Below are 13,306 nucleotides of genomic sequence, written 5' to 3'. Positions count from 1 at the left end.
TGTGCACGGGCGTTCTCTAGTTGTAGCGAGCGGGGGCTACTCTCCGTTGCGGTGCGCGGGCTTCTCATTGCAGTGGCTTCTTGTTGCGGAGCACAGGCCCTAGGTGTGCAGGCTTCAGTAGTTGTGGCGCACGGGCTTAGTTGCTCTGCGGCATGTGGGATCTTCCCGGACCGGGGCTCAAACCCGTGTTCCCTGCATTGGCAGGAGGATTCTTAACCACTACACCACCAGGGAAGTCCTGGAAAACAATTCTTTATCCATCACGTATGTTATAATATTCTTTCATGTTTTTCTGACTTTTTACTTATGGTGTTTGGAAATACAGAAGTCTTTAATATTTAATAATAAATAATATTACTTACTATTACTAAATAATTTAATACTAAATAATATTTAGTATTTATTATTTAATAATTATTTAATATGTTGTCTCCAAGAAACTGGAAACAGCTCTCTCAGAGTTGGGGAACTGGGTGGCTGGGGGGCAGTTGTGATTTCTGTACCACGTACCTTGTTATTTTTCTTATAAGGCCTTTTTTGTTAATGCTTTCTGGCAGTAATGGTAGATTTAGATAGACCTTCTCCACCCAAATACTAGAAAGCCATTTTCCTATGATTTCCTATAATGGATTTAGGGTTCCTTTAGGAATTGACTTATGTATAGAATGTAGAGGTAGGGATAACAACTACTTTTCCCAAATGCCTAGTTTTTTAACCCATACTATCCACAGAATACTCCATTCTATATTTTACCCCTTTCAAACATTAAATTTGAATATCAAATACATATATATATATATGAAGGGGGTCTGTTTTTGGACTCCTGTATTATAGTTCATTAATCTGCCTATTCCTGTCCTAATACTACATTGTTTTAGTTATGATAATTCCATAATATGTATTTATGATCTCTTTTCCCTTCAAAATTTTCTGATATTCTCATGCAGTATATTAGAACTTAAGAATAAATGTGTCAGTTTCTTTATCTATTCATATGTTGAAAAAGCCAGACACAGAAAGAAAACAACTACATGATCTCATTTGTATGTGGAATCTGAAAACCTCAAATACATAGAAGCAGGCACAGGGGGGGTGGGGGAAATGGGGAGATGCTGGTAAAATGGTACAAAGTTGTAGTTATATAAGATGAATAGGTTCTGGACATCTACCTACTGAACACTGGAAATTTGCTAAGAGACTAGGTTTCAGGTGCTCTCACCGCACACACAAAAAAACAGTAACTATGTGAGGAGATGGATGTGTTAATTAGCTTGACTGTAGTAATCACTTCACTATGCATATGTATATCAAATCATCACGTTGTACATCTTAAATGTATACAGTTTTATTTTAAAAATAAAATAAGTATAAATGTGTCATGACTCCCCTCAGGTAGGGTTAAGATTTTGATTGCATTAATTTACTGACACTGATAGAATATGTCATTCCATTCATTTAATCCTTAATTTAATTTAATATTTATATATCATAAATAGGTTTTTTTCTCATTACCTGTTCTAGTTGGTTATTTCTACTGTGTAGGAAATCTGTGGATTTGTGTATGCTTACATCTTGTAAACAGACACATTACTAAACTCTCATTACTTTAGTTTTTCAACTGATCTCTTCCGTTTTCTAGGTAGACATTATATTCTACAAATGATGATAATTTTCTCTCTTCCTTTCTAATATTTACTATTATTATTATTATTATTATTGTCTTTTTACACTGGCCAGAGCCTGGAGTAAAATGATGAGTAACAACAGTGATGGTGGGCATCTTTGTCTTGCTCCTGCTAGACGAATTTTAACTTTAAATTATCTTTATTAGGTTATAGAACTTTTCACTGCATTCCTATTTTACTAAGAGCTTTGAGAAAGAGTGTATGTTGAGTTTTTCAAATGTCTTTCTTGTACCCATTGAAATAATCAAATGGTTTTCTTCCCTCAGCCTATAATTAATTGTATTAGTAAATGTTAATGTTTAACAATATTGCTTAACATTCTTAGCATAAACTCTACTTGTTCATGGTGTATTTTTTAAACACTGCTTGATTTAATTTACTAATGTTTTATTAGCATCTTTGCATCTATATTCATGTTTGAGATTGGTTCATAAGAGTATTTCCAAAAAAGTAGTCCACAGGGATTAAGAGGAATTGGGTTGGGGTGGGGGGAGGAACATACAGTCAAATAAATTTGGAAAATTGTGGATTAAACAAAGCAAAATAGTATTCTGTAGGACTACATTATTACATATAGGGGCTCTCCTCAACTCATATGACAAAAAAATTCACTTTCTCAAGGATTTTAAAGAATTACTATTCAGTGAGAAACACATTGGAAAATGTTGATCTTTGGTGCTGTCAGGTGTGGCATCATGGTTATTCTGGCCTTATGAATTCATGAAATGGTTGGGAATCTGTCTTTTTATATACCTTAGAATAGTTTAATCCATCAGCCTGGATTCCAGAATGAAGTGGCCACAGGGATTGGGATTGACTAATGTAGCATCACACAGCCTGTCCAGATTAACACATGCATCCTTGTGGGTAAATGTTGGTAATTTATATTTTCCTTGAAAGTTATATTTTCTATCTAGATTTTCAAATGCACTGGCATACAGTTATGCTTGGTATAATTTTAAAGTATCTGTATTGGTGGTTAGAAACCTTTCATTTATAATGTTATATGTTTCTGTGCTTTATTATTCAGAGGAGTTATTAGAGGTTTGTCTATTTTTATCAGTATTTTCAAAGAACCAGTTCTGTTCTTGGTTTTATCAATTTGACCTTTTCTGCATTGTAATGTATTAATTTCTATATTATCTACATAAATTTATACTTTCTGTTTTTTTCGGGTGAGTGGATACTTCTCTGGTTCTTGAATGTTATGTGACTCTGAGTCTTGTTTAAATTCTATGGCGAACATAGATATTTTTGTTTTAGCAGACAATTTACCTGGATGGGTTAAGGTCTCACATTCCAAACTGGTCTCTGTGGGCTGTTTTTCCAATGCCAGTTGTTCTCAAAACTTTTGCTGAGCCACTGAGATCTTTCCTGTGTTCGTGCAGCACTCAGTGGACCGTCCAGAAACTGGGCAGTGGACTATCCTTTTGCTCAGTTTTTGAAGTTTTTGGTGTGTTGATTAGGAATACCTACAGAACTCACAGGTTCGCTTTCCTAAGCTCCTCCCTATGTTTCTCACTCCAGTACAATCCAGTTCCCTGGGCTTTCCCTTTTCTGTGCTCCAGTCGGAAATCGCAACCAAGCTAAGACAGTATTGAAAGTAGAAGGGGGAGCTAAAAACAGGGTGTTAACTGACTGCTCTACAATAGGTATAAACCAGGGTTGTCCCTAGTAAGCCATGGCATACACACTAGAGTTAAGTACTAATGGGAAAATAGCAAGGAAGAGGGATAAGGACACACTTTTACGTGTGTTTTGCAAGGGGCTACTCATTTCAAATGTGTATATGGTGCCCACATGAAGCTTATTTATGAAGTTATATTTGAGTGAAGGGGTAAGCCACGTAGATATCTGTAGATTCCTGGGGAAGCACTTTTCAGGAAGAGAGAACAACAAGCGGCAAAGTCCTGAAGTAGGAACAAAATGAGTCCACTCTAGGAAAAGGAAAGAGACAGGTGTGCTAGAGCAGAAGGCACAAGGGGAAGGGTAGGAGGTAAATGAAAAGACAGAGTGGCAGCTAATCTCATGTCAGTGAATTGAGACCACTGTCAGGAGGCTGGCTTTGCCCTGAAGAGAGGCAAGGGTGGAAGCAGAGAGCCCACTCCAGAGGCAGTGGCAGTGATGCAGATGTTGCTGACTTGGTCCACGTTGGAGATAAAAATCTGAGCATCGCCAGTGCAGAGGCAGTATTTTCCAGCACAAGGTTGAATGAAGTCCAGACGTCTAGGAGGTAGAAGCACCAGCACATGAAACTGAGAAGCAGCAGGCAGAGAGGGGAGGAAAACCAGGCAGGGATCATAGAAACCAAGGAGGGAATGTTCAGAGGAGAGAGTAATCTTCTGTGTCAAATGCACCTGATAGAGGACAGGAGAGAAACAACAGAGATTGTGAATACAGACAACACTGTTGAGACAACACTTTCTGTGAAGGGAAGAGAAATGAGGATGACAGCTTGGGGGAAGTCAGGCCAAGAGAGCATTTTTTTTAAGATAAGAAAGCTTCAGTGGAGAAGACTGAGGATGCAGGAGAGAGGGGAATTGGGGGAGGGCAAGTGGAGCAAGGACAGTTGTCCTGCTGTGGACCACAGTGCAATGCACGCACTCCTGACATTTCAACATTGTGCAAAGCCGCACACCAACAGTTATGGGTTGAATCATGTCCCCCCAAAAAGATATGTTGAGGTTAACACTCAGTACCTGTGAATTTGACCTTATTTGGAGATAGAGTCGTCAGATGTAATTAGTTGAGGTCATCCTGGAATAGGATGGGCCCCTGATCCAATATGACTGGTGTCCTTATGAAAGGGGGACATTTAGACACAGACGTGCACACAGGAAGAATGCCACGTGAAAACTGGAGGGATCCCGCCCCAGCGCCTTCAGAGCGTGGCAGAGCACCACAGGCTGGGGCTGCACTTGGGAAGGGGCCTCCCATACAAAAGCTTCTTTTGTCGTTTGGTTTTTCCTTAACTTGTTTTTGTTTTCAGTGAGTGAAGTGACAGCAAAGGCTTATAAATACTGGCAGATGGTGGGTAGATACATGTGGGGGGCGGGGGGCCACGCACCGATCCCTCCCATCATCAGCTGAGATGAAGAACAGGAGCGTGGAAGCGTGAACGATGACCGCACAGCACCACCACCCTCGTAAGCCTTGCAGCCACAACTTTAAAGTGCTGGGAACCGGCAGAGTCAGACTGAACAAGACACTCACTGGCTTAGCCAGGCCAGGCCAGCAGAGCAGCAGGGGGACAAGAGCATTAGTGGTATGCACAAGGAAGAGAGCAAGGCAGACCATGAAAGAGGTCAAGATGTTGCGGGCAGTGTAAACCTCAATTGGGCTTGAGGTTGCGATTAGGAAGGGGCTGCGGTGATTGGTAATGATATGGTCCCAGGTGTGACTGTGGCAGAGGGATGGGGAGAAGGTCAAGACCACCAGAGGGAGATGGTCAAGCAGGAGGAGCCGTATTACCTTAAGGGACAGATGGAGGCAACAAAATTTCGTGTGCTGGACATTTATTTGTATTCTTTTGAGTTCATATTTTCATCTGAATCCTCTGTTCCTAAGTGTTCTCACTGCATTAAATTCTACAGGAAGCCCAAAAAATTGATTCTCCAAAACATCCCATTGCCGTCTCATTTGAAGTGTTCGAAACATTTTTTAAAAGTACGTTACTCTGAAAACTTGTATTAATGGCAATTCCATAACCAGTGTTCAGTATACCCCACCACTTCTAAGCTTCATATTAAATATTGGTATCTATTTGCCATTTTTCAGCAATCTGAATAATTTTCTCTTATGACATATACGGAGTCAAACATGAAAAGTCTGAGCTGTACAAAGGCACTCTGACCATACTCCTTCCCTTTCAAAAACCCTTCCAAGCTTTCTTCTTCTTATCTGCTTTTAAAATGTCCCTTTCCTTGGTCTTTACTATGGGTGAACAGTTTTCCCTCCAGTTACTGGTTATATGGATTTCTCCCAGAACCATGTTGGGCCCGATCTGCTTTCAGAAGTTTCTGGTATAACGAACTGAATACCTATGCGATAGGGGGAGGATCATACAGGGTATGACAGAGAGCCTGGAGGAAGGGAAGGGGGTCCAGGCTTACTTCCCAACTTGCCCACCTCTGTATTGCCCAGGGCCAAATTCCCTTGGTCTTCCTGCCCTTGGTCTTCCAGGATCATATTTGTCTCGGACCAATCCTTCTCTGGGATAAAACATTTTTTCCTCCAGCACCTCCTTTTTCATCTGACCTGCACAGACTCTATCCAGAAAGCCAAGGTCAGTCCTAGACCTTGGTCATCTCTCAGGCAGCTGTGGACCAATGGAGTAGACAAGCGCGACCACAGCCCACTTTTAAGTGAACACTGCAATCACAGTGTGACGCCAAGTCGATACTGAAAAGCTAACACTGTCATTTTGTGCTGGTATTGCAACCAACAGTGATAGTAAAGTTGAAAATTAAATGTCTAGGGTCAGTTAAAATTTAACTCTTAAGCTGTCTCTGGACCACCTGAGAATAAACTATTGCCCAATCCACTCCGAACAGGGACTTAGTAGCCAAAGATGTTAAGTATTGAGGAAAAGGAAGAGATTGTTATCCCCTGACCTTTTGCTTTTTAAATTTTTGTATATTTTACTCTCTAGAATCCACAGGTCTGATCTGGGGAAAATAAGCTGACTCAGTCTAAGATGGGTTTATTTGGGGAGCTAAAAGATCCAGAAAAAAAATCATGGCCTACCTCTGAATAAAGAATCCCCTAAAGGCAAAACAGAGTTGTAACACCATCAACTGAACATAAACCACGGCCAGGAGACATGATCCTTTATATACAAACTGCTCAAATATACTGAGCACACAAGAAAGGGATACAAACAAAAGTAAATTCTTCAGCTGAACTTTGAAGCACCATCCACACCTGAGTTTTCAGCTAGAACCCTGGGCCATGTCCTGCTAATAACTCAAAGAAGAAGAGCAGTTCTGCGCACATAATACACTAACCAACTCTTCCAACACTGGTGCCTTTCAGAACTGGTTGTGTAAACAGTACTCCCTGCATACAGAAGAGTATTAATATAGAGAAAACGTGGTGAATTAGCAGGCCTGTCTATTCTATGATACTGGTTGTAGTTATAAAATTTCAAAATAAAAAATGTAAAAATGAAAAAGTTTATCAATGAGTTTTGGCCACAAGACTAAAAAGTCACTCTGCGATGAGTGCATAAAGCTTCAATAAATTTATGGCGTCAGTTGGGGCAAGGAGAAAAAAGCTCTCCAATCCATCATGCAATCGTAAAACTTCAGACCTCCCACCTGATGCTTCCATCTGGCTCTTTAAAATATTTGAACTATTATTACCTTTTTTGCAGAGGCAGATATTAGCTAAGCGGCCTTATGAAAGGAACTGGAAAAGGAAGTAAGCCATTGTCAAAAACTGGCCATGATCACGCAAGACCCAACAGGCTGAGTGAGGTGTTCAAAACCCCTTCCTCCCTCGAGGTGAGGCACTGACCTCGGATTCACTTTCTAGTTTGGCTGCCCTGAAAACCTGATGAAGGTGGATGGTCAGCTGTGGGATGGGCGGGCCTGCTTCTGGCACCATGTCCCAGGAGGTACCCTGCGCCTGGTCTGGGAGGGCTGCGACTGCACATCAACACCTGCTGGGAGTCACAGCTCAGCGTCCCTGAGCGCAGTGGGCCTATCATTCCTGGGCCCTGACCCCGGCTGTTACAAGACAGAGTGCTCTCTGATGGCTTCTAAGCCAGGGCGGCTCCTGTGGCCACCTGTGGGGACATTAGAATTGTGCCTAAAGCTGCCCCCTGGCATGGTGCCCACAGTGTCTTGCCTGTCCTGTGTCCTTCAGAGTAAACTGGTGTCAGACGTGGCCTATCCAGGTCTTGTGAGTTTAACGTGTAGTCAAACCCAACACCGGCTATGGTGAGTGCTGCACATGCTCTCGGCAGAGTCTTCAGAACCAACCGAGACAAACCTTTAAGAAATGGTTTGAGGATATGGGGAGGGGGAAGGGTAAGCTGTGACAAAGCGAAAGAGAGGCATGGACATATATACAGTACCAAACGTAAGGTGGATAGATAGTGGGAAGCAGCCACAGAGCACAGGGAGATCAGATCGGTGCTCTGTGACCGCCTGGAGGGGTGGGATGGGGAGGGTGGGAGGGAGGGAGATGCATGAGGGAAGGGATGTGGGAACAGATGTATATGTATGACTGATTCACTTTGTTATAAAGCAGAAACTAATAAAAAAAATAATAATAAAAAAAATAAAAAAAAAATAAAAAAAAAAGAAATGGTTCAATACCCTTAAAGGTATCATGAGGTTTAGGGCAGAGAATAGCAAACACACAAAGAAAGGAGAGTATGCATTCATTAGGGATTGAACTTAATGAATTATTAGGTATTTCTAAATAAGAGCAAGGCACCATGGTACAGAGGGAAGGAAATTCACCCGGGAACCAGATCTGGGTTTCACTCTGGCTACGCAGCTGTGGTGGTCAGCGTCTATAGGGGCAGCAAGGATGATCAACTGTGCTTCCCATCACCCCCTGCTGTTGCTACTGACCAAACCACTCTCAGTTAACCCAGAAAATAAAATGCTATAATCTTTGACTCCATAATTCCATTTTTGGTAATCTCAGGAAAAATCCTAAATAAAAGAAAAATCCTTCTGTAAACATGCAAACTGAGTTATTTCCTACTTACAGAAAAAAATTTTAAAACAACCAATTGTCTGTGAATCACAGTTTACTAGAGTTTACCTATTAGAATACTATGAAACCAGTAAAATAATGTTAATTTAAAAGCAGTATATAAGCAAATTCCATAATAAGTAAAGAAAGTAGGATAAAAATTATACAGACAAAATTATTTCAATTATGTTTTTAAAAAACCTATGCATAGAAAAAGAAATGGAAGCCACAGAATCATTAAGGCGGACTGCAAGTGGAACTTAAATGTCTTTTTTTCCTATTTTCTAAACTTTCTCAAATGAACATGTTTACAATGGAAAAATAGTTAAATTTCAGTTGCATTTCCAACATACTTGTTACTCAGTATCACTTTTTGTAGTCAATCTTGTGCTCATTGTCTTTTCGGGTTTACTATCCTAATATTAAGCTTGAAAATATCATGTCAAATCAGGATGGTTATGTTATTCTGAAAATGTAGACTGTTATAAGAGAAGCTTTCTGGCAAAGGCAAGATTTAAATATCTTTTATTTAATTAACAGAGCCTAATACTGTTTCTGACACATGCTGGGTGCTTATGTATATTTGTTGAATAATTAATGTAATTTTTGCTCTTTAATTCACATCTCTAAAGAGCTGTTTCCTCATACTGCCTGGAATACCTAAAATTTCGTATTTAGATTTTCACGGACTTAAAGTAAGACAAAAGTAAGATCTTCTGAGCAAATCATTCCTATCCTAATATTAACAAGGACATTTTATACCAATATACTTACCATAATAAAGTTTGGGAAAAAGTAGCACTTAAAATATATCAAGACATTTACAAATCTCAAATTCTAAAATATGGGAATTTAAAATTATGAAAGAAAAATTGACAAGGAACTTTGCTATCTTTCAGATTTAACTTCTCAATTGTTTGCTTATCTACATTCCTTCCAAAGGGATCTTATGTTGTTTCTACAAACATAAGAGGTTCTTGGGACACAGCTAGTTATGGTGTAAGTAAATAAACTTTACCAATATGTGAAAAGACCCATGTTAATTTTAGAAAGTATAACATAAAAAAAGGTACTGTGCCAGTTTTAACTTCACTGTTTTAATATCATGAAATACAAGTACAAAACATTGTACAAGTATACTCTTTACTACATGGAGATGGAATAATACATTTGTGTTTTTACCAGAATCTGTATCACCCAGTACCAGCCACTGTATCAATGGCTTTCCATAGGGATCTTCTAACACTCTTACGAAGTTTTATCATGAATTAGAAAGCTCACAACTCCTGTAAACCATCACAGATCTATAGTTATCTTAATATTCCTGTTCAGCTGCTTTGGGGAACTGTTAAGAAGTACAAAGTCGCCTCAGGCAAGGGTTTTCAGTGCGTAATTTTGTTATTTCATGTTGGCCAAGATCTCCTGTATGTTAGCATTGCAAAGGCTCTAGGCTCTGTGCACTTATATCGGGTTAGAAAGTGTTGTCTCAATAGCCCTCTTACTGTTTAGGAATGCAAATTACCACTTCCTGAAAAATACAGAATATTATAATAGTTATTGGCTAAGCAGTAATTCATGAAACTCCATTTACACAGGACAAATAACAGCAACAGAGGACCATAAAGCCCCACGTGTGCTAAAGAAAAACAATTTTTCAAATATTCAAACTGTTTTTCCTACCTCTAAACTGGTTTTAACCATATCACAAGTGACAGTAACACCAGCCAATAAAGAAAAAGTGTGCTAAACTGTCCAAAAAATCAACTTATAGCTATAGCATATCTCACAGTTTTCAGCCATTTCATCTAAGACTTTTCTTATAACAAACAAACAAACAAACAAACAAAATGAGGAAAGCAGCATTTACTTTGTTGGAGATGCAAAAAATAAAAATACTGCAAATTTCATAAAATATTTGAAACTAATTGTTTTTATAAATAAATAAAGTGGTGTTTATCTTTTTTTAAGTTTTTTTTTATTAGTTTCTGCTTTATAACAAAGTGAATCAGTCATACATATACATCTGTTCCCACATCCCTTCCCTCTTGCGTCTCCCTCCCTCCCACCCTCCCTATCCCACCCCTCCAGGCGGTCACCAAGCACGAAGCTGATCTCCCTGTGCTCTGTGGCTGCTTCCCACTATCTATCTACTTTACGTTTGGTACTGTATATATGTCCATGCCTCTCTTTCGCTTTGTCACAGCTTACCCTTCCCTCTCCCCATATCCTCAAGTCCATTCTCAAGTAGGTCTGTGTCTTTATTCCTGTTTTACCCCTAGGTTCTTCATGACATTTTTTTTTCTTAAATTCCATATATATGTGTTAGCATACGGTATTTGTCTTTCTCTTTCTGACTTACTTCACTCTGTATGACACACTCTAGGCCTATCCACCTCATTACAAATAGCTCAGTTTCGTTTCTTTTTATGGCTGAGTAATATTCCATTGTATATATGTGCCACATCTTCTTTATCCATTCATCCGATGATGGACACTTAGGTTGTTTCCATCTCTGGGCTATTGTGAATAGAGCTGCAATGAACATTTTGGTACATGTCTCTTTTTGAATTATGGTTTTCTCAGGGTATATGCCTAGTAGTGGGATTGCTGGGTCATATGGTAGTTCTATTTTTAGTTTTTTAAGGAAGCTCCATACTGTTCTCCATAGTGGCTGTACCTTTTTTTTAAGTTTTAATCATCATTCTTGCTGTTAAAAATTATTTAAAGTTATGTCAACTTTTAAGGATAAACTTTGGAGTATTTAAAATAACATGTTTGGAAAATTGAACCACATTTTTAATTGCCAGCATTATGCTTTGTTCTTGGTAGGATCATCTTTGTTTCTTCTTTTTACATCCCAATTATAAACCCTGGCCATATCTGCAAGAATTGTCAAAGAAAATGCAAATGCAATTCTAAAGATAACATTCAATGACTAAGTATTCATTCACACACTGAATCAAAGACAGAAATCACACACAAAAAATACTAGTGACTACAGCAAGGTGTAGTATCATCTGCCGAAAAAGGGAACAAAACTACACCAAAATCAAGTCAAGACCTCAAATCAATAATTGTCTAGCATATCTAGTCAACTATGGTATTATATTTAACAAATATGTGCTTGACACTGTCAACAGTTTTATAGAGCCCCTCATCCATGATATTTCAAAGGTAGTTCAAAACATACACTGACATGTAATGTTTAAATTACAATTATCAATCACTTTATCTTTTTTTTTTTTTTTTTTTGTGGTACGTGGGCCTCTCACTGTCGTGGCCTCTCCCGTTGCAGAGCACAGACTCCAGACGCGCAGGCCCAGCAGCCATGGCTCACAGGCCCAGCCGCTCCGCGGCATGTGGGATCTTCCCGGACCGGGGCACGAACCCGTGTCCCCTGCATCGGCAGGCGGACTCTCAACCACTGCGCCACCAGGGAAGCCCTAATCACTTTATCTCTTACCCTCTGTTTGGCTAACAGGACACTCACCCAATTTATTAAGCATCTATATATCTTTTCCTTTCCACAAACACCACCCTGCGTAGGCCTTCACATATCAGTTACTTGTTTCATGGATCATGCCTTTGGTGGTATATCCAAAACGCCACCATTGTACTAAAGGTCATCTAGGTTTTCTCCAATGTTATCTTCTGGGAATGTTATAGTTTTGGGCTTTTTTTTTGTCTGAATGAAGTCTCCACATTACCAGTCACGTGCCAACTGCTGCTCTAGGCCTCAAACAGGCCTGCCTTCCCTCACCAACCACTCAACACCTGTCATGTGCTACGTGCTGTGGAGGAGAGAGAGAAAGTGGAGCTCCTACACTTGAAGAGCTCCCAGTCTGGCATGAAAAATAAAGCACTACGTGCAAAGTTCACCGGGAGCACAGAGGAACAACAAAACACCCTGAGAGGACTGGAAAATGTCCAGAAATGTTCTGCTGCTTGAGCCGACATATGAAAGATAAAACAGAGGAACCCAGGTAAACAGGGGGAAATGAGTCTAGATAGGAGGAAACAAGTGTGGACAAAGGACACAGCACATTTGGGGACTGAGAAAAACCGATCAGGGTTATTTGGAACTTGGGTGCACTGGGAGAGGGCCAAGGCAGGAAGCAGTCAGTGGCAGGAGGTAAGACTGGCAGGAAGCACCTCACAGGGTGCCCATGTGCATCCTTACATGTAACAAAGAACACTGAAGCATTATAACCAGAGGAATAAAAAGAAGTGTGACTCAGTGAATTCATGGTGGAGACAGTGTAAAGGACAGATGTGAGGAAACCAAACTAGAAAACTACTGAGTCTAGCTTCTAGAAGGCCAAAATGAGAGTAACAGCAATGGACAGAGAGATTTACAAGGGAAAGCTGACAAGAATCTGGTGATTAGTCGGCTTCTGGTGATGAAAGAGAGAGGAGCGAAGGTCAACTCCCACGTTTCTGTGCTGGGTGACTGTGCAGGGCTGAGCAGCTGGGTCAACATGCGAGCCCTCCCCCTCGAGCAGAATACCTGCCGCTGCCTGTTCTCTCTGCCTTAAATACAGTCTCAGTCCTATCTTCTCAAAGCCTGCTCTGAACTAATTCCAGCCCACACCTATCTTTCCCTAACTTTAAACTGCCTTGGTGTTGAGTACATGAAGTGAACTTACTTATATTTTGCTGTGAGACGATCATTCAGCAGGTTCACATGTGCAGCTGTAACAGAGCAAGACTTCGCCACTCTTCTTGTTTTGCACTGATCCTCTCACCAGCCCGTGCCCCATACAGCTTAGCACAGTTGCAGGAACACAGGAGACCCTTGATAAATACACTACTTGACTAGCTATGAAGATGTCTTGGGAAAATATTTGAAAGAAAAATACTCATTTTCTAAATCGACTTTGCTGTTTCCACACTTTCACACTTTAAATTCA

The 13,306-nt window shown here is 40.1% G+C and overlaps 1 protein-coding gene across 5 annotated transcripts in view; it reads right to left on the bottom strand.

Annotated features, from left to right (window-relative positions):
* VBP1 (VHL binding protein 1) overlaps positions 1-13,306 on the bottom strand; it is a 30,934-nt gene continuing 17,628 nt past the window's right edge. For 2 of the 5 annotated variants that reach the window (XM_082608982.1, XM_082608983.1), the window contains exon 6: positions 13,043-13,227. In XM_082608982.1, the coding sequence (XP_082465108.1) occupies positions 13,064-13,227 (164 nt within the window). In that variant the 3' untranslated portion in view covers positions 13,043-13,063. Of the gene's footprint in view, positions 239-10,459; positions 11,277-11,858; positions 13,228-13,306 lie in introns of those variants that run through there. The other 3 variants (XM_082608981.1, XM_082608984.1, XM_082608980.1) reach the window with 3 other exon arrangements.

Source organism: Mesoplodon mirus, assembly GCF_964341445.2.
Source record: "Mesoplodon mirus genome assembly, chromosome: X".
In the NCBI taxonomy this organism is placed as follows: Eukaryota; Metazoa; Chordata; class Mammalia; order Artiodactyla; family Ziphiidae; genus Mesoplodon; species Mesoplodon mirus.
The sequence above is the reverse complement of the archived record's forward strand: the minus strand, read 5'-3'. Positions and strand labels throughout refer to the sequence as shown.